General features: G+C 42.6%; 1 protein-coding gene across 1 annotated transcript; it reads right to left on the bottom strand.

Annotated features, from left to right (window-relative positions):
* Window positions 1–1,759: 1,759 nt before the first annotated feature.
* On the bottom strand, window positions 1,760–19,980 carry BTBD1 (BTB domain containing 1). Its single transcript, XM_054589124.1, has 8 exons — window positions 19,487–19,980; window positions 18,217–18,373; window positions 13,868–13,973; window positions 12,858–13,055; window positions 10,346–10,538; window positions 5,847–5,934; window positions 2,911–3,057; window positions 1,760–2,279 (listed from the first exon to the last, which is right to left on the bottom strand). The coding sequence occupies exons 1-8, from the start codon at window positions 19,882–19,884 to the stop codon at window positions 2,124–2,126; spliced, it is 1,443 nt and encodes a 480-aa protein (XP_054445099.1). The 5' UTR covers window positions 19,885–19,980; the 3' UTR covers window positions 1,760–2,123.
* Window positions 19,981–21,777: the final 1,797 nt, after the last annotated feature.

Genomic DNA, 21,777 nt, shown 5'->3' with positions numbered 1-21,777 from the left:
TTTCAATCCTGCCTCCCACCACTTTGTGAGCCTTTGAAACATGCATTTCTTTGCCTGTGAAGTGGGTATCCTAACAGTACTTACCGCACAGCGATGTTGTGAGAAACAAATGAGAATGTGTGTGAAGTACTCGGTGCAGAGTCTGGCTCACAGTGATCCCTCCGGTAGCTGTCACTGACACTAAACAACAGGGAGACGGCCGCCACGCCGCGACAGAGTAAGTAACGAGTGGTCTTCATTTTCCTAACTCCTGAAGTTACAACGGGGGAGAACAACCCGAGACCACAAAAACCCGATCAGGAGACAGGTGACAGCAGGTGTCACTGCTGCAGTTCCTGTGACTTGCTTTATGGCAGCAGCGAGGCACTGTCATTGTGTGTTGCATTACTTCTGTAAATTAAAAATACAAGTTAAACCTTGATTAACGAGAACCCACGTTCCAAAATGACACTTTACACTCAACTTTTAGAAGAAAAAAACAAATGACAAAAAAAATAATAAAGGGATAATATTTATTTTTAAAAAATTCCAGGGATGTCCCATGTCAGTAAACAGTTCCGTTTCTTGTGCCTTCTACAGCTACCTCCTGTTACAATCACTGTTCAGTGCCGCACACCGGAGGCATCTGTAATGCCTCAGACGCCAAAATCATTACCTTATCTCTAGCACACCATCCTTTTTAAGGCAGAAGTATTTTCCGTAATGGTTAGTTCAGAGTGTTTGCTGGTTAACCACAACCACACATCCCACAGACAGTCCACTTAACTGAGGTTGAGATCCATTAGGCCATGGTACCAGGGATAGGAAAAAAGTCCCTTTTCTTCAGTTCCAGAGACCTCTGCCACAAGCATATCACACTACCTCCTTTGAAATATAAAACGAAATACTACTTTAAATGAAAAAAACTTGATATCCTAAGTTACTGTTATTTAGAAAAAAATTAATTCTATTTGATAGTTAAAAGAATTGTGATTTTTAACCATCTTCCACAACTAGTTGATCCACCTTACACATACATTTTTATAGTCGCTTTCAAAAGAAAAAAGAATGTTATATAAAAATGTTGCTTTATAAAAAGTGTATAAATGTCTTTCCACCACATATACTTCCTACCCCTTCCTAACACAGCTGTTCTTATGATATTTGTTAGGCCATAAATATTAAACATATTTTACTTCTTGGATAGAAATGTGTAGGTGACAAAGTATGGTGTCACTTCAGCAGAAGCGATTCTGTTGGGTATCTTTAAAATTTCAAAGCAGTTGTTGGAAACGGTACTATTTTATTGTTTCTGGTTTCTGTGTCCCCCAGTCACCGCCTGCATCGTCACCCTCATCTGAACCCCAGGGGTGCGCAGCGGCGCCGCCACCCGGGCAGGCAGGCGTAGCGATGCGCTTCTGTGATACGGAATCTGGTCTTAGACTATACCTTTAGAGCCTTTGTTTATATCACATTATTGCAAAATTGTACAAACGCCATTTATAGTTAAAGCTGTACTGTGTAACACTCTACTATACTACTACAAAATACCCTTTTCTGTAAATGCACTGAAAATTTTCTCAGGCATTTTATGAGGCCTGTTTCTAGTGATATTCCAAATGCTAACCACCAGATTTTCAGAACTCCAAATATAAGGTCAGTTTTCTTAATTGTCTGAAATTAGTTACTTGAGTTAATAGGAATTCTATAGGAGTACTGACCATGTCATCTCATGGAAGCTTTGAAACAGGTAAACCGATATGCCCATCTCACCTAACCATTAAAATAGTTCAAACAAACCAAACCAGCCAAATAACACAAAAATCTTTCCATTATAAAACTGCTGAAAGATCACAAGTCGGGTGATCTACAAAATGATACAAGATAAAGCTGAAATAGCTGTGTTTTTTCAAACAATTAAACCCAGTTTTCTTTTCCCCTAAGGTTATAAGAAAATGGAAAATCTGCCTTTAAATTATGCAGAGATTTAAATAAGCATTTATCTATCTCATCTAAGAAACTAAAATGTTTCTTATCTTAAAATTATAAATATAACATTTGAACTTTTTTCTGTGGCCGTTTTTTTATGCCTTTCCAACTAGACTGTATGACACCATTTAGCCAAGATGCATTATAATGCTACATTATGTATAAAATATTATTTCTGGTATCTGTCCATCTTCTATTGAAGTGCCATTATTATTGCCAGGGGAACTAAAAAAGAAAAAAACAGTCTTGCTAGCAGGTGTCTCATGCACTACTTTCTTCAATCCTTTTGTGCCATAGTGGGAATCTGGACCCTAAATGAGAATAAAAGGTTCATTAGTCATTTTCCTTTAATAAACACTCAATTTAAGATGGTGGTTTATTTTGATTAATGATCTAGTATGTTGCCTTGTAGGCCCTCTATAAAATTTTATGCCAAGTCATTTAATGAAAAATGACACTTCTGCTGCACAGCTAATTAGTGATTAAAACGACTGAATAGAGGGCTCAGCTATCGGAGGACAGCGGCGGTTTAAGGAAAGAGTCGTGCCCTGGCCGGGTGGCTCGGCGGGTGGAGCGTCACCCCGATACTCGGCGGCTGTGGGTTCGATGTCTGGTGAGAGCACATACGAGAATCCACCAATGAATGCATAAATAAGCCGCTGTCTCTCTCTCTCAAAAATCATTAAATAAAAACAATTAAGAAGTTATTTTATCTCTGTCAAACAATCTCCTGCTCGAAGAGCTACTTCTTCATGAAGAACCACTTTCTTCAGAGCACAGCCGGGCCGAGCGACACATCTCTCCCCGGGCTGCCTTCCCCTCCTCCTCCGAGGCTTCCTGTCCCTGACTCTCAGCCTCTGCTGACCACACGCTCTCAGTGGCGGGGGGCGGGGGGAACCACGAGCCCCGCCGTCAGCACCGGGCGCATTCAGGACGACTTACTTTGAGGGTCGCGCACGCTGTGTAGCACACGTTGGGCAGGATCTCTATGGGTTCTTTGAACATGACCCTGAATGTGCCGGCGCTCCCATCACAACTAAATCCAGTATCATTCTGTCCCAGGGTTTGTTTTTTTTCATATTCAATTATCTATAATTTTTAAAAGAGAAGGTTAAGTTTAAAGTTAAACCAACTGAAACAAAGTTTCATAGAAAATATAAAGCCCTTAGGAAAGGCAAAATAGAACTACTACGTCTCTGTGTGTAGTAGTAGAGATCATTCTTGTCTCCTTCTCTCTAACCACCAGAAAGACGGCTTTAATCACGCTGCCGGAAAGCGGCCGTCACTCCTGGCAGTAAGGACCGGGCGACGTCGACAGCTGGGGCTGGGCTGCAGGAGAAAGGCGCTTCCGTTACAGGTGCACGGCTTGGGAACGGGTTCGTAGAATGCACGGGTCTGACGCCTGAGGGAAATGAGCCTTCACTCCTTGCTAGCTTATGTCTCATTACTAGGACATTCTAAATGTTATTTTACTGAAATTAAAATGATCTTAAGTGCAGTATTCAGACATGTAGATAAAAAAATGTGAAAATTCTGTCTTCACTTCAGTTCCACATCTGTGCCAGGCTCTAAGGGACACCTTCAAGAAGCTCCCAGTTGCTAGAAAAGACACGTAAACAATGACACTTCGGCACAGTCCCTGCAGTCGGGGTACGCGTAGGGCCTGGTGGCAGAACACAGGAAGAACTGATTTTGTGAGGAAGGAATGGAGCCCCAGAATTGAGCTTTAAAAACTCAAGTCAGAGCTCGCTGGGTTACAGGAGAAAGGTCTCCCGTGCAAGGGGACAACATGCGCTGAGGCCCGGGTCACAAACCCGTCCTTCTGCACACGTCAGATAAAACCAGGAACAGCAAGGCAGCCCAAACCCACGTGTGCCGTAAGATGAGGGCAACGGCCAGCTCTGCAGAGACAGCGACTGGCAAGGACCTCCACGGGGGCGCTCCTGGGATGCGGCCTGTCCTGCTCCTGGGTCTGGCTGCCGGTTACTCAAGAGTGTTCATTTAATGAAAGTGAGCCATGTGTACCATTTATAATACGTGCACTCTTCTCTGTGTGTATCCCAGTTCAGTAAGGAATTTTAAGGACCCGACAGCGTCCCCGCATAAAGCAGTAAGACCAGAACTTGGCTGCAGCAGCGCAGCCCACGGCAAACCACTTCACTCCCCTGGGCCGGCTTCACCTTTTAACGTGGGAGGGAACCTGCTTTGCCTTCTCCTTCAGGCTGGCATGAGAATCAAATTCTAAAGCTCCAACAACAATGACAGCACCAGACTACGCTGCAAACTCTTCGTGTGCCTCCTCTGAACCGGTGCCCACAGCCCCGTCGGGTAGGTGTCCCCACCGTCCTGGGGACGAGGCCCCAGCTGGCGGCTTCACGCAGCCTGCACACAGCCAGGCCTTGCAGGGACGCAGCTCAGGCTCGAACCCAAGCAGGCCTACCTGGCAGCACATCGGATGGTGCATGAGACTAGACATCGGGGGAAGAAAGTAAAAAGTCCTGTTTTTATCTATTTTACTCAGAGTGTTTTCATTTTATCATTTAACCCTGATGCCCTCCACCCAAGCCTGTCCGCAAGGCGTCTGGTGACGCTGGCCCCACACGCAGAACAGGAGGGACAGTGGAGGCAGATGGGGTTCCACAACCGGAGGCCGGCAATGGGGCCGTCGCGCGTTCCCAGCCTGCTGGCGTGGGCTTGCTGATCCTACTGGATAGGAACTTAGTAATATTTATAAAGAAAATTAAGTTAAGTAGGGGGTGATCATGAAAATCTTTTATACCCCTCAGAGACTTGCTCTGGTTTTTCTGTACTTAAAAAACATGGAAACAAAATTTTCTAACCTGCTTTAAAAATCTTTCAAATAAACAATTCCAGTGGGTTTTGAACCTATTTGTTAAAAATATTTAAAAAGTAACTTTCTAATTGGCAAGAGCGACAAAGTGGCGTAAGTGACATTAATGAATTTCACTATAAACCTCAGCAGAGAAGATTGAAAAGTGAGCAAGATTTCATTAGCACAGGTAATAATGCGATTCCTCCTTTTGGAACAAGGGATTTCTGAGGTAGTGAGGTATCTTTTTCAGCTGTCATTGAACCAGGTCTTTGAGTTGTGTATTTTGAAAACTAGCAATGCATTCTGATCACAAGGTTCACCAAAGTATTTACTATTCAAAATACTACATCAGTAAGATTTTAGAGAGGGCAGTTTTTCCTGCTGATAAAAGTTTTCTCATTCCTAATTTTTGTGTTCTAATTTATGTGTAATATGTAAGTACAGTATTGCATATGTGTAGTTTGTAAATAAAAGTACAATGTTGGTTATGTTTCAAAAACAGCTGGGCTGTGCACTCAAAAACATGGGGAACACTGGCTGACTGGGGGGGAAGGGAGGGGCATTCAATTTTCTTCTGGATGAGGGAACAGTGTCTATCGGAACGAAGGGAGGGGAGCAGACCCGGGGAGCAGAGCAGGGCACGGTCAGGCAGTCGGAGAGCAGAGGGTGTTCAGAGGAGCCCTGAGGAGGGAGAGTGTTAAGCCACAGAGTTCAAAGTGCCGTGAGAAATGCAGCGGTGTTTTAGGACAGTTAATGCACCACGAAAGGGCTAATGGGGCGGGAGGCGGGGCAGGGGGGCCCTTCCTGGAGAGAGAGAGGCTCCCTGTCTGTTAGTGCTTCCATGAAGGATGCCAGGACTCCAGTTTTCTGAAACCTGATTTTTAAATCATTTGTAAAACAGAACTCTCTAGGCTTAAAATGCCACTAAGGCATTCTGATTCCTTTGATAATTATACTGAAATTTGGATTTTGTCAAAACAATCTTATGGTAAAATTACAGGTTTGTTATATTTCAAGATGATATATAGTAGGGGAAAAAGTGTACCTGTATATTCACTTGATAATCCATGGGACCGTGAATAGATCCGTATAAACCAAATCCGACTATAGAGATTCTTCTGTTAACTGTGAACCTGAGAGAATGAATCAAATATAAAATAACATACATAATTCAGTAAGCATTCATATTCTAAAGGCTTATAAAGTTTTTAAAGTGTTACCCAGAGTGTCTGACTTTGCTCATAAGAAGGGACACTATCACAAATTAGGCATCCTTAGAAGTACCACCTGCTTATCAAAAAACAAAACAAAACAATTCTTTCTAGAATAAACTTTTAACTTAATGGGAACTAAAGCAGAACCTGTTCTCTGTACTACACACTTTTGAGTCAAAGGAATTTATTTAAGCTAAATACCTAGTCTTGTCGTAACGATGATTCCTGTCTAATCTGCTTGTGTATCTCCTGCATGAACACAGACGTGTCAGCCACCAGGCCTGACGCACAGCGTCCCAAACTGGGACAGGCCTTTAGCTGCACAAGGACTTACTGAGGGCCTGTCACACTGAGGGCCTGGGCCCGGCCCGGGGAAATGGCAGGCTCTGCCCCTCCTGCACGGACGGCCTAATGGAGGGCACCGGCAATCAACAAATAAAGGACTAAATCGGTGTGAATCGGGATGAGCTGTGAGGGGAGCAGGCTGTGGTCACAGGACGCCTGTGCTGGAGGCCTGGGGACAGGACCTCGGTAACAGAGGTGAAACAGACGGAGCCTTCGCGCTGGAACACCCGGCAGGTCTAGCTGGGCGCTGACAGTTAAAACCACCACTTCAGAGCGCTTCCCGCGCCAGGCACGGAGCTGCACTTCTTTACATGAATTCCTTCCTTAATCATCGTAACAGCTCTATCAATTAAGTAACGTGGTATTATTTTTATTATCCGCAGTTTTTATAGTTGAAGAAACCGAGGTTTGGAGAAACCGACGCATCCGACCGAGAACTGCGGCAGAGCTGGGACGCGACACCAAGCCGCCCCGGGCCGGACGCCTGCTCTCCCTGCGGTGCTCAACTCCCGGGACAGTGTGAGGGCTCCCTTGCCCAATTTTTAATGTAGGATTTCTATGTTCTTCTTATTATAAAAAAACAAGAAAGTCTCTTTTAAACAAATAGAAAGTGCAACTAAACAAGCGAGGAAAAATTTAAAGGACCTCTGAATCCACCATCCAGAAATAACCCCCATCTACCTGTTGGTACATTTCCTTTTCAGACTTTTTATTCTAGCTTTTAACAATGGAAGAGAGACTTTTTTTTCCTATGAACATATATTATTTTTAAAATTCTGTCAGAATATATTTTTATATATTTTTTCATGTAAAAAGGTAAAAGATCAGCACCAATGCATTATATTTAACTAACCCCTGCTTGTCAGACAATCTAGGTGACCTGCAGTTTTTGTTATTACATAACAGTATCATGACGAACGATCTTACAACTAAATCATGTTGCAGGTCTTAATTATTTCCTGAGAATAAATTCCTGGAAGTAGAATTGCTGGGGAAAATGAAAGGCATATTCTTAAGGCTTTAGCTAAACACCAAATTGATCACAACACTCTACACACACAAGAAATGAAAATCATTTCTACCTCACTCTCAGCAAACATGAGTATCTTCATTTCTTTGTGCTGCTGAGAAGCAGATGATTAACAAATTCTATTTATATTCCTCTCATTATTAATGAGTTGATGCATTTGTCCATGTTTCCTGTCTACTGGATTTTCTCCTTAATGATATACCCGCTCATGTTGTCCCATTTTTCTCTGAAAGACGATGTTTTATGTAGTTATTTGTGCTTTGTCAATAATATCCATTACAAAGGGCTTCCTGTTTGCCATTTATCTAACTTTACGGTGGTTTTGGGCATAAAAATTTTGAATTCTTTGTAGTTGATTTATGATCTATGCCAAGTTTAAAGAGGTCTATCTCATCCTCATAATAGAGTCTCTTGTTCCAGCACTTCCATGGTTTTGTTTTTTTATGTTAAAATTTTAATTTATATAATTATTGGTAGATGGAAAAAGTAAGGATTTTTTATGTTCCCAGTAGCTAACCTTTCCCTTACAATCTAAAAGCTCATTTATGTTAAGTTTCTGAACTCTGTAGATTCTTCCCCATGATACTATTGTTCATAGCTTTACAATATTTACTATGTTTGACCCAAATCACGCTTTTAAAAAAATAAACATTTACTCTTCCAGATAACCCTTAGAATAGTTTTGCTAAGCCACCCTCCCCCCTCAAAACACGTGACCTCAGAGAGGAACTGGTGACGTCCGCTGGTCGGTTTGGAACGACACCGTCTGATTCCCGTCCCAGCTCTCCGTTCTTTGTAACAGCACCATATTGTACCTTTCTGACAGGATTTAATCCCACTTATTTTATGTTACTTGTTACTATTCTAAGTAGAATCTATTTTTACTCAATAGTGTAACTGAAAATTTAAACGTTTTTATTTTTGTGTTGCTGCAAAACATAACAAAATGTACCATCTTAAACATTTTAAGCGTAGGGTTCAGTGGCCATCACGACCACCCATCTCTGAAATCAATTTTGATGACATAGAGGGACATCGCTGGTTTCTGCATATGTATTTTATAAGTGGTCACTACTCTCTTATTGGTTCTAACACATTTTTACTGAGTCTAAGGATGCTCAGGTAGACCGGCTGTTCTCAAAAGCCACAGGAGGCTTGTCTTTCAAAGGCCCCGGGGTGGCCACTGCGAGCGGGCCCAGGGACACCAGATCCACTGCAGTGCTTGGGACAGGTCCCCAAAAAGAGAGTCCCAGCTTTCAGGTGTCCTGTCAGAATTCGCGTGGCGAACACCTGCTTACAGCGACGAGGCCGGACACTGCCAAGAGCAGCAAGGCGAGCAGGCCGCCCTTTCCCGAGGGTCACTGGTCCGTCGCCGCACAGCGGTGTTCCAGGCCTCGTCTATTAATGACTGTACGTGGAACGAAGGTGACATTCCATCAGAAGTCATTTTGATTTCTACTAAAATAATCAAATTGTTTTTCTTCTTTGATCTGCTACTGTGGTAAATTATATCAATATATTTCCTAATACTGAGACATTCTTTCAATCTACAAACAAATTCTATTTGTTCATACAGTATTACTTTTCCACGGAACTGCCAAGAGTCAGTATGCTAACATTTTACAAAGAACTTCTTCCTCTGTGTAAGTGCAACTGATCTACAAATTTTTTATCTTGTCAGATTCCTGTGTTAAGGGTTACAGTTCTTTCAATAATTAACCAATAAGCATTTTCTTCTTTTAATGATCAAGGAAATGATCTGTTCCTTGAAGGTTTGATAAGACTCACCTGTAAAAACCACTTTGTGAAGGGACAGTTCTTTGATAACTTTTAATTCCTTCCATGGTAATGGGTCTATTCAGGCTTTCTTCTTCAGTCAATTTTGATAATTTATATTTGCCTATAAAATGATCCATTCCATCAAGATGTTCAATTTATTAACACAGAGTAAAGTAGAATTAAAATAAAAATCTCCTTAGTATATGGTTATACTCCCATTATTTCTAAATGTAAGTTTGTTTTCTTTGTTACCTTTCCCGGAGGTTTATTTATTTTATTGGTCTGTTTAAGGAACCAGCTTATGGGTTTATTGATTCTATTATTTTTAAATCATTAATTTCTAAACTTACCTATTTCCTTTCTCTCTCTTTTTTTAGCTCTTCACTTTCTAGCTACTTCAGTTGAATGCTTAAATTATTTGTACTCTAATTTATTTAGTAAAAGTAGTCTATTATTATTTTTTGTGTGCGACACTGTTTACTTTGTCCTTCATGGGTTTCAGATATAGTATTCTCATTGTGAATGATTACTGAATAATCCACAAATGCATTTTTAATTTCCATTTTATTCCAATATTTATAAGGCTCCTTATCCCCTAGGAGTCCCATTTTTGACAAATTTGTTATTAGTTTCTAGCTTTTACAAAAGTGCTGTTAAGTGAAAACTGGCTTTATAAAAACTGGTTCTTATTCTATTTTGACATTTAACCTGAAGAAACACAACAGAACAAAGATAAATTCCTAACAAGATTATACAAATGCATCTTTTAAGATGTTTTTTCTTCTTTCAAAGCTTTTATAAATGTATATACTGAGATATTTTCCATGCAATGTCTGCGTAAAGAAACAGCTCACACTGAACAGAGTAAAACTAAATGCATTAAGTGAATTGCAGCCTTAAAACGCCAAAAACAGCCTTTGACCCATTACGGTCGCAACCTCAGCTCACAATGCAAACAGAGTCCCTGTGACAGAAGGCCCAGTCCAATCCCTTCTTCCTTCACTTGTCGCCTCCTAATTCAGCGAGGAGGCTGGTGTGCCTCACGGGCTTTTGATTCTTGTTTTAAGGGATAAGCGTGTTAAACAGAGGGTAAAATAAAATGTGGGTTAATTACCTCCCCCGACAGGAGGACAGAAGCCGCCCCAGCCCACTGCCGAGTCACACTTCGTCAGGTACCTGATTCGGTCACTCGTGCCGCTGTAACCCCAACGGCTCTCGACTTGCTGGAACCGGTTGATGCAGCATTCCTTCCCCCGGAGGCAGCACCTCGGCCGATCGATGTAGTCGACTCGGGGTTTAGGGTTGACGGTAAAATGAAGGAAGAGATTTACCACTTCACGGTCTGACAAAATTCCAGACTGAGCAGGACCTGTAGAAATTAAAATGTAAACCTCAATAAAAGCACCATAATTCCTGATTTTGTAATACTCCACGTAATAATGTGAGTTCAAATCTGGAAGATGTAAAGCAGCAATGAGACAGACAAATCTTAGCACATACAATTTTAGCATATACAGGGTCCGGCCAAAGTAACGCCTGCTTCAGGGTGGTTGATGGGGTAATAATATGGGTGTAATAATTTATAGTTTCAATTTGAACATGTCACCTAAAATGTCATATGGTGTGCGTGAGTGTGTTATTGTTGTTACCGAACTACATGCTTATGATTCTGTAATATAAGATTTTGTAATGAAAAAAGGGGCATTATTTGTGCCAGACCCAGTATTTCAAGTTTTTCTAAATCCATTTGGGGTTAATCTAATAAAATGTGTTAAAATTGTTAATAAATATAAATAAATAAATAAAATCATGAATTAATCAAAGCTTGGATGAAAGCCTGGATTTTTCTACCCCCTCGCTTACCCTGAGTACCATAGACTTTTGGCACCAGAAAGAGGAGGGCTCCTTCCCTACGGCGGGACTGGGCTTCCAACGGCAGCCACAACTACTGTTCGCTCTCCCCCTACCTCACACCTGTCTGAGCTCATGGTGTGAACAATGCAATATAATTAGAGGTGGAAATGGACAGAATGGGGCTTCCCCTTGGGGTTCAGAAATCAGCAGAGGCGAGGAGCTAACACTGGAAGAGCCGTGAAGGCCGCATACATATCTCGAGTCCCCCATCCGCTGTCTCTGAGGAAAGAAATATTGCAACCCACTTAGCTTATCCAGGAATAAAGGCTGTTCCTCACAGAAGGGGCTGGGAGAACCCTCCCCAGGCTGGTTAAAGACTATCCAGAAAAAGAGACTGCAAAACTAAATAAAAAATTAAAAAACTGCAAAAATAAATAGCTGATAAAGTAGAAACTGGGGTTAGGAAGTCATAAAGTCAGATTTTAATGAAAAACCCTGATTTTTAAACATTACTAGTGTTCCTGAAGAACAAACAGTAAGAAATAATATAATGCCATAATTCAAGACTATCATAAAATATCCCTTGTTGAAAAAAAGTCTTGAGGTCATGAAAAACATTCTCAGATATGCACCAGATACCTACTTGAAGAAAGCAATCAGAGACACATTCCAGTTAACAGAGGAGTGAGTCAAAATAAAGAATTCAAGAGGGTCTGTCATAAAAGAACTGGCAGTGAGCACTGGAAGCAATACAACCTAGAGCTGCGCCCACTGCAGGAACTGTACTATTGGGGTACAGAATGTGTGCGCGCCATCAGGGACCACGAAGTGGTCTGAACGGCTGAAAGAAAGACATCCCATCCTAACATTCCCGCTTAAACAGGGAAGGTCAATAGTATTATTTTACTATGAAATGGAGACTTAAGAAAATGGAGGGGGGGAAAGTAAATGCAAAATTAATAATTTCCAAATCTCTAGATTGAAAATAAAGCAAACACACAATAGCAAAACAGAGAAAATAAAGGGAACTCTCCATTAAGACATTTTTAGAAAGATAATTTGGAGAAAAGGATTATTTGACTATAAAAATAGTAAGGCAAGCTGTCCATAGGACAGAACAGCCTGTGTCACAGAACAGCCATGGAGGAAATGCGTAATAGCACAGCTGTTGCAAGTGAACAGAGAAGGGAGGCATCAGTGCCCGAGAAGGGACAGGCGTGGAGGCGAAGCCCTGCGTCTGCCGCCACCCGCCCCCACGTGGGACAGGCGCGGCTCTGCTTCATGGGGCACAGCTGCCCAGCAGAAACTGGCAGCCGCAAACTGTGGGGTTCTCACTGGACTGAGGCCAAACTGGAATTCAAAGCCACCAAGGCAGCCGGATGGCAATCCCCCAGCAAGGGTGAAAAATACGACCAGCATTTAGTGCACAATTTCTGCGTTTGCTGATTCCTAAGTTATGCACAAGCAGGAAGCTGAGACCAAAGAACCAAGCAGAAAGGAGCTAAGAGACTAAAGCGTTAAACAGAAATTCTAGGTGTTTTATAAACACTATTACCTTAGGCAAGGCACTTAACCACTCTCAGGTTCAGTTCTCTAACCCATAAAATATCTACTTTCTATGTATTTAAATTTTAAAATATATTATATGACCTATATTCTTATCTTGAAGGACTGTTAGAATTAAATAAAATTATACATACAAATGCACATACATATATCATGTAACCAGAAGAGTGACAAGTCCTCAGTAAGTAACGGCTTCTTTTCCTCTCTTGGGCAGGGGACTGACCACTCAAACAGTTGCTAAAAGATTTTGGTCAAGTTAGAGCCTTACCCGCTGCAAACTCCTCGATGGTCATCAGTGGGAACCGGATCAAGGACAGTGCTTTTCCTAGAACTTTCTGTTTGTTTCCAAAAGTCACAGGCAATTGTTGTCTTTGACATTCTGCTTCTGCCCATCGTACAATAGCTCCAAAAAGTCGGCTCTCTCTAATACTAAGTGTGTCTCTTTCTAGAACTGCGCAGAGTGTGTCTACAGGTAAAATACAATAAATAAATTAGAAATGTCTCGCTCTTTCATGAAACAATACTGACAAACTTGCTTATATTAAGTTTTCAAATCTCAAAAAAAAAAGGTTAGATACGTAAAACTACAGACCATACTTTATTTTTTAAAAATTCTGTTCCGCAATGGTCCACACATTCAGAGTAAAACCACACATTTCCTTGCCTTGCCTTTCCCTTCCTCTACATACACGTCTTCATGTGGTTCCCTTGCCTCTAATGCCCCCGCTTCCTTATCCAACTATTCATCATCGGAACCTCCTCTGCCAAGATTTTCCTAACACTACTCCAATCTGAGGTGACCTCTTCTTATTTTCCATTTGCATAGTAGTTATTTTCTATATATCTAATGCAGAAAAGGCAAAAATCACATTTTATTCTATGCCATCTCTCCTACTAATGTCTTAAATCTTAACTCTCACATATTTGTTCCTTGATTCTCCAAAGAGATGATAGTTTCCTTAAAAAAATTACATCTTATCTTTCTTTGGATTTCTTTTATTTCTTTTTCTTTTTTTACAGGACCCTTGTATATATAATGCTGTGCATATGTGAGCAGTCAACGAATATTCTAAGATTTGACATCTTTTAAAAAGCAATGAGGTAGGTAAAGATTTTCAGGAACGTATCACCAAAATAAAAAAAAAGCCAAAATCTAAAAGGGGTAGACTTAGATCATTTGGGGAAAAAGCCCGAACGGGAAACCCACCGGCCCACCAAGACGGGCAGGCCGGGCCTCCCTGTGCGCGCAGGCGGCGCCCGAGCCCGCGGCGGACTCACCGATGTCGATGTCGGTGAACCCCTCGGCGCTGATCGCGTCCGTTGTGCTTTTGTCTATGGTGTCCAGGCAGAGGCTGGCGAGCTGAGGCTCATCAAAGAGCCGAGCCTGAACACAGGGAAAGACCGTGATTTTGTTGTCATAGTTATTTTATCTTCAGGCTGTGTATATTCAAAGTTCATACTGCAAACAGTAATAATGGCTAATTATGTAAAACCACCTACTTAAAATATAGTATAACATCTAGACAGTCTTAAAACTTTTCACTCCACAATCAGAAATAAAAAGCTAACAGCACAAATGTTCTGCTATGATACCAAGTTCACATCATCACTACCAAGCCTGTCATCTGCTTATCTATACATTGACCACTTTCTAATGCATTACTTATTTTAATCATTAACCAACACCCTATGTTAGATAAGGGAGACATTCCTATCCAATTTGCCAGATGAGGACAGAGACTCAGAGAGGTGTTGTGACTTGCCTAATATCATGCTAGTTATGTTGCAAAGCCACTATGTAAAGCCAAGCCTTACGATCATTTCACTAAACACAATCAATTGTTCAGTATACTGGTACAAACAGATTCCCCCCCCCGCCCCATTTCCTGTTTTAATTGATGGGAGAAAATAAAGTACAAGACTTTTAGAGTATCAAGGCTCTGGGAAGCTAACCAAAAACTAGGCCTAACGACAGAAAAGCAAATAAATAAATTCATGTGATTTCATGATGGAATATTATACAACAAGAATGAAAATCTACAACTATTCACAGCAATATGAACAAATCCCACAAACATAATGGTAAGCCAAAGAAGTCAAGTATATACTGGACAAAACAATACAGGCTATATGATTCCAGCAAAGCTAGTGTAGGCCTTAAGAAATCAAGGTTATATGCACTTTATCAGAACGCATATTATGATTTTTTTAAGTTAAAAAGCTGAAGGGGCTGGGAGTGGAATCTAAATGCAAATGAGATTTTAAAAAACCATAACACTGAAAAAGGACATGTGATGATAGGTGTGCCAATCTTTCATTCCAGCCTGGCATCAGCTGTTTAATCCAGCAGCAGGCATGAACAGCGCATGCACAGCGCTATCCGTGCTGGGCGGTGCGGAAACCTGCCGAGAATACTGCCTATTGGTTGACTGCACCATACATGTCGCCAGTATTCCGTGCGGCTGAGGACTCTTCATTTAATTTTAAAGTGTAACTCATTTTCAAAGGACTCGATAACTCAGATGCTACTGAACAAAAGATAAACATACTTAAACTTTTTAAAAAATTTTTTAAAAATTTTTAAAAGTTATCTGTTTTATAGGGAAGAGATGAATACATTAAACACACTGGCTTATATTTTAGGTACACAGATCTAACATATGATTCATAATTATATTTATACATATAAAAACACATATATATTTTAATCAGTAGAACATCTCTTAAAATTACAAAATGCTCAAAAATGTTTGTAAATGCTCTTCTTAGATTATATACCAAGCTTGTTTATGTTAATTTGTTTAGTCAAATTTTTAATAAATTTTAGCCGTAAATAGAAATACATATCTGTATAATAGAATAAATTACGTATATAGGTATATATAAGTGGGATAATAATGTCTGCCTTATATAACCTACAGGGTTCATAAGTAATGTATTGGAAAGTGGGCTATGTATATTTTATATTACGTGTGTGTGTGTGTGTGTGTGTGAGTGTGTATATATATATATATATATATATATATATATATATATGGAGGGGCCTGAACCATTTGAGAATAAATTACATACATTTATAACATTTACCCTTAAATATTTCAATATGTATTCCTAAGAGTAAGAACATTCTCTTATTAGTGTTAATTTTGGTAAATGACAATACAGTATTTTTATCTACTACCTGTACAGTTTTGTCAGTTGACCCAATAATGTTTTTATAACACTTATCCTTCTAGCATAGGATCACGTGTAGGATCATAGTTCATACATTTTTAAAATGTGACAAATAGTACATTTTTAACAAGTGAAATTCTAATATGCGCAAATATATTAACGGCCAACTCAACTATGTTTTTAGTGTTCACGCAAAAATTCACCTTTCACTCGAGGAAAAATAACTTTGTGTAAGAACTGCCGTATTCAGGGCAGTCCGAGCCCCGTCACGCAGGTTACACAGGCAGTATCGAGCTTCCTGTGCAATCTGCCGCCACCGCCCAGAGTCTGGCATCAGCTCTGACAAAACAGCCCTCTGGCCGCACCACCTCACACCGAGTGTTCTTCCCGTGTAAATCGGCGGGCGCGGTGCCCCGGCCCTTTGTGTCAGAGGGGCGCTGGGTCCTCTCCAGGGAATGAACAGGCTCATTTCAAGTGACTCCCTTGGCAGGAACAGGAAGTTCACATGACAGTTTGTTAACTAATTCACAGGACACCACCAATGAAAACTCTGGAGTCCTGTTAGGCTCTCAGACCAACAAGGCACTGAGAAGGTCCTTTTCTGTCCCACGGCGATCTTTGTTAACCCCCGTTAGGCCAAGTGTGGTCCAGAAACACCATCCGGAAGCCTGTTAGAAATGCACTCTCAGGCCCTACCGCTCACCTACTGAACTAGCAAGTGTATTTTAATTGTCAAAGTTTAATTTATTGGTTTCTGAATTTGAAGACTGAACTTTTAAAATAAAGTAGTTACGTGGTCGTCTCTATACATAATAAAACCCCTTGGACCATAAAGAATTTTATGAATATCAACTTTATTAATAGATTTTCATCACAATTTCAAAAAAGGAAAACATGCAGGAAGATCAGTTATTAGTTGTATGATCTTGGTCAAGTTATGCCACCTCTCTGCGCCTCACATGCTTCATCTATACAATGGGAGCAATAAGAAAACCTTTACCTAGAACACTTACCCCTTCTGAAGTTCTTGTGACAACTGAGTAACTAGTTCATGCATGTGAACTACTAAGAATGGTGCCTGACACACAATAACCACTCAGCTGACACTGTTGTTATTAGCAATAAGAACTACTGGTTCAAGGCTGTACCTCTCTAAGCTTCCATTTTTTCATCTTTGAAATCGGGATAATAATAGGCAGCAATGTAACAGCTGTAATTAGGAGTAAAGGTGATAATACACACAAAGGGACCGGCTTGGCGTCTGGCACACTCTATATATAGACACGGAGTTCAGTGATTACGTCCAGGAAGGTGACATCAGCATGTTCTTTATTCTGTAACTACGAATACTTCTGGACAATTAGACTTTTTAAAAAGGGGCCGTCGGACATTCCCTACACGGCAGGATGGCCGCAGAACAGGGCAACGTCGGCTCTGGGCCCCGGCGCAGAGACTGGCCGGTGGTGAGATTTTCAGCAGGTGATTGATTAGCCCAGGTTTTACTTTTTCCATTTGGAAAATGAAAGCGTTGAGCTAGGGGGCATCGTGATTATTTCCAGTAATAATATCCGAAAGGATTGTGTGTTATCGGCCTCGTTTTCTCCCCCTCCTTTTAACTTGCTTACTTCTGTAAACAAGGTCACATTTGAGGTACTGGGGACGAGGAGTTCAGCCCATCGATTTTGGAGGATACAACGGAACCCGTAACACATGGCCAGAGGCTAGCTTAGAATTTTTTTTAAAAATTCATACAAGGGTATTATAACCTTAAAAAATCAATTTATTTATCTCTAACATATATAGCTCAGCTTACAGGCATTTAACAAATGCTAAATAGTGTATGTTAAGGACTGCTTAACGGTTCCACAGATGTGTTCCACTTGTAAAAATTCATCAGATGGTACCACTTACAATATGTGTACTTTTCCTGTACTTAGTGAAAACTTTTTTAAATGTCAGAGGAAGACTATTTCATATAAGCCTTCAATTTTAACTCCCCGAAGAGTGGGTCAGCAAGCTTACAGATACAAGTCCAAAGACAGTAAATTCTTGAACTTTTCGAGACTGGTAATACTCAGTACCTATTCCAGATCCAACAAAAACTGAGAACAAAAATGGTCAGAAAACTTCATGCTACCATTCTCTCAATCATAGCTGGAACCACGCTGGACCCTAATCCCAACTCCAGTCCTAAATAACTGCGTAACTTTGAGTCAGAGCACCCTACTCATCATATTTCTCTACTTGTATGACAATGTATTAACTCTAATTCCTTTTCTGTTCTAAAACCATTTCAATCTGATATATTTCCCTGAACGGAACTGTAAAAGTAATTACATTTACTTTAAAATAATGATCTAGAACTAATTCAACAAGAAATATTAAACATTCATATACAGTTGCATTCAATTTTTCAAGCTACAATGGTACGTTCCTTAGGTACATTGACTTACCTGGGTAAGTAACATAAAGGCATTATCTGCCCGAAGATGTTTGGTCAGAAACTCCACACAGTGTGCTTCCAAGGCTGGGACTGCGTATTTCTTAGCAGTATAAAGAGTGGTCATAACTGTCTCTGGGCCGATTTGAACTTCATCTGAATACAGAAATCTGGAAAGCAATTGGGAATTGCAGAGCTGGTCGGTAACGGTTCAGATAAGCAAGCAATCCATCAACGTTCAACCTCTGGGGAATAGTTTTAAGAGACAACGAGCAACCTGAAAACCTGAAACGTGCACCGGGACTCCAGGGCCCTTGCCCACACATCGTCTCATTGTGTTCTCACCTGATCCCAGAGCCCGATCCGGAGAGGAAGGCAGCCTCCCCGTCTGACAGAGGAAAGTGAAGAGGAAAAGGACCTCCCTCCTAATTTGCGCTTCTTTAATTAGTAATGAGGTTAAATATTCTGTTAATTAGCTGTAATTTCCTTCCTTTCCCCAAACCATCTTTCCTACTTGGTGTGAATCTGTATTCGATTCCCTATTGATCTGATTGAGCTGTGGGCTGTCCGGACTATCGACCTGTTCCACCGACCTACCTGTCTCGTCTTGGCCTGGGTACCGCCCAAGACGGCGCTGCTGTCATAGCAACGCAGTGGGCTTGGGCAGCTCCCACCAGCCGGCCTGGGAGGGGCGTGGGCTCCACTCCCTCCGGCCAGTTACTTGCCTTTTCTGGGCCTCGGTCCCCTTTGCAAAATTGTGGAACACAATCCCTATACTTCCCTAAGTGGACTTTGTTAATAATAATGCCAGACTGGTCATTCCCTTCCGTAAAACAAAATTAATCAGGAGTCGGTCGAACCCAAACAGTCAAGACGCAAAACCAGCACGCACGGCAGCCGTTCGTTTCCAGGCCGATGGGACCGCGTCCGCAGAAACGCAAGGCAGGTGAGGCCAGGCGTACTATGCCGGCCCTGCCTCTCCCGGGTCCTGACTCCGGGCACTTGACGCCGATGAAAAAGGGGTGCGAGTGTTTTGAAAGGAAAAAGAGGTCCCCTCCCTCAACCAAAACACAGAACTTGGCCAACGAGCCACCGGGTCGACCCGCTGTTGGAACGCGAGATAAGGGCGTCTTTCAACGGCAAGACCCCCCTGACGGGACGGACGGGATGTGGGCACCCAGGGGCCCTGATGCCGCCGCCCGGTCGGACGTCGCCCTTCCCGAGCGTCGCCGAGGCGAGCGGGAGCCCCAGCCAAGGTCACCCTGAGGCCGCGGGCCGCTCACCTCAGCAGCGCCAGAAAGGCGGCGGGCTCCACGTCGGGCAGCTCGATCTCGGCGGACGTGGTGGCCATGCCGCCGTTGAACATGGCGTCGAAGACGGCGCTGCCGGCCGCCAGCACGAAGCGGTGCGCGGGGATCCGCTGCGGGCCCCCGGCAGCGGCGGAGGCGGCGCGGCCCTTGCCCAACACGAAGCGCACATCGCTCAGCAGCTCCGAGTTGAACAGGAAGGCGAAGCGCTCCTTCAGCGATGCCTTGGTTGCTTGCCAGTTGTACAGCGGCTCCCGCTGCAGGGGGAGCAGGGGCCCCAGAGGGGACGGCGGCGGTGGCGGGCCCGCGGCGCCCGCCTCCGCCTCGGACCCTGGGCTCTGCTCGCCCGAATCCGCCGGCCCGAGCGATGCCATCCTCCTGCGGCGCCGCTGCTCGGGCTACGGAGAGCGCGCCCGCCGCCCGGCCGCCATCGCCGCTCCGCCCCCCAGTCTTCCGGGAAATGCGCTTCCGGCAGCCGCGCGCCCCCGCCCGCTCGGAGCTGCCGCGCGCCCCCGCCGCTGGGGAGCGTGCGCGCGCGCGGCCAGGCCCCGCCCTAACGCTGCCGCACGTCAGAGGCGCTCGCTGCTCCTGCCTTTTCCATCCCTCCGGGTCCTCCTCAACAGCTCCTGCGCCCCGTGTGCCTGGGACAGGTCCCTGGGCTGTCCCTCGAGGAGTTTCTCACCTCGACGGCGAGAGAGCCGATGGCATGGCCAAGGGAGCCGATGGGAGGGAGGGAAACATGAGCTGACCCTCTACAACCTAGCGCCTTGCCTTTTCCTCTTGCTTTCTTCCGCTGTGTTTTTGAGTATCCGAGTGGACTCCTAGACTCTTTTTTTCTCTTTGTGTAATGTGTTGTAATCCATCACCCAAAGCTAATCGTATTTCAGATCTCAAAAGAAATCCTAAATTTACCAAAACAACAATACAGGCCCCTCGGTACCTGGCGTAACCACCTAGACCTAACAGACAGGTAGAGCCCACTCTGCAGCAGCAGCTGCATGCAGGGCCCACGCGTGGCACACGGAACATTCCCCAGGGTGGACCACGTGTGAGGAGACAAACTGGAGACGCCAGAGATTTTAAAAGATATTATGTAAAGCATCTTCTCTGACCATAATGGGATGAAGTTAGACATCAATTTTTTTTAAAAAAGGTAAACTGGGAAATTCACAAAATGGTGGAAATTGAACAACATATTTTTAAACAACCAAGGGATCAAAGAAGAAATCACAAGGAAAATTAGATAAAACATAGAGATAAACAAAAACAAAATCACAGCGGACCAAATGCAATGATAGCAGAGCTAAGGGGTGAATTTACAGCTACAGATGCTAACATTAAAAAAACATGATAGATCTCAAATCAACAACCTAATTTCACAACCTAAGGTACTAGAAAAAAGAATAAACTGAACCCAAAGCTAGCTGAAGGAAGGAAGGAATAAATATTAGAGCACTGATAAACAAAATAGAGAACAGAAAAACAATACATAAAATTGATGACCAAAAGGTGGTTCTTCCAAAAGGTCAACAAAATTGATCAATCTTTACCTAGATAGACTAAGAAAAAAAAGAGAGAAGACTCAAATTACTAACATCAGAAAGGAGAGTGGGGATATTACCACCTATGCAACAGAAATAAAAGGGTTATAAGAGAGTACTATGAACAATTATATGCCAAAAAATTTGGATAACCTAGATGAAATGGACAAATTCCTAGAAACATGACACAGTATAACTAGAAGACAGGTCAGTAGACTATGCCCAGATTGAAACACAGAGAGGAACAAAGGGCAGAAAATACAGAAAAGAATGTATGTCTGTTAATCATATGAGACAAAATTAAAAGAACCAGCATGTGTGTAATGGAGTACTAGACAGTGAGGAAAACAGTATCTAAGGAAACACTGGCTAGAAAGTCCCCAGAGCAAGTGTCCCAAGAAAACCAGGGGGAGCTGCATAGTTTTTTTCAGACCTAGCCTCGGAAGTCATGTTAAGGTCATAGGCACTGAATTCTATCGGCTACAAATGAGTTACTAAGACCAACCCAGGTTCAAAGCATGGGTGTGGGGGGCATATAGACCCCACCTCTCAGTGGCGTAGTATCAGAGAATTTGTGAACATGTTTTAAAACCGCTGCACTACTAGATCGAAATACAGCCGTATTCTATGACCCAGCCATTCCGCTCCTGGGTACGTATCCAACAGAAACCAGTACGTATGCCCACACCAAAGGGCAGTCCACACATGTGCATAGCAGCTTTATCC

The sequence above is a fragment of the Pteronotus mesoamericanus genome, unplaced genomic scaffold, assembly GCF_021234165.1.
Source record: "Pteronotus mesoamericanus isolate MK-2021 breed Mesoamerican mustached bat unplaced genomic scaffold, CSHL_Meso_final contig_1242, whole genome shotgun sequence".
Lineage (NCBI taxonomy): Eukaryota > Metazoa > Chordata > Mammalia > Chiroptera > Mormoopidae > Pteronotus > Pteronotus mesoamericanus.
Note: the sequence above shows the minus strand (reverse complement) of the source record. Positions and strands in the feature narration are given on the sequence as shown.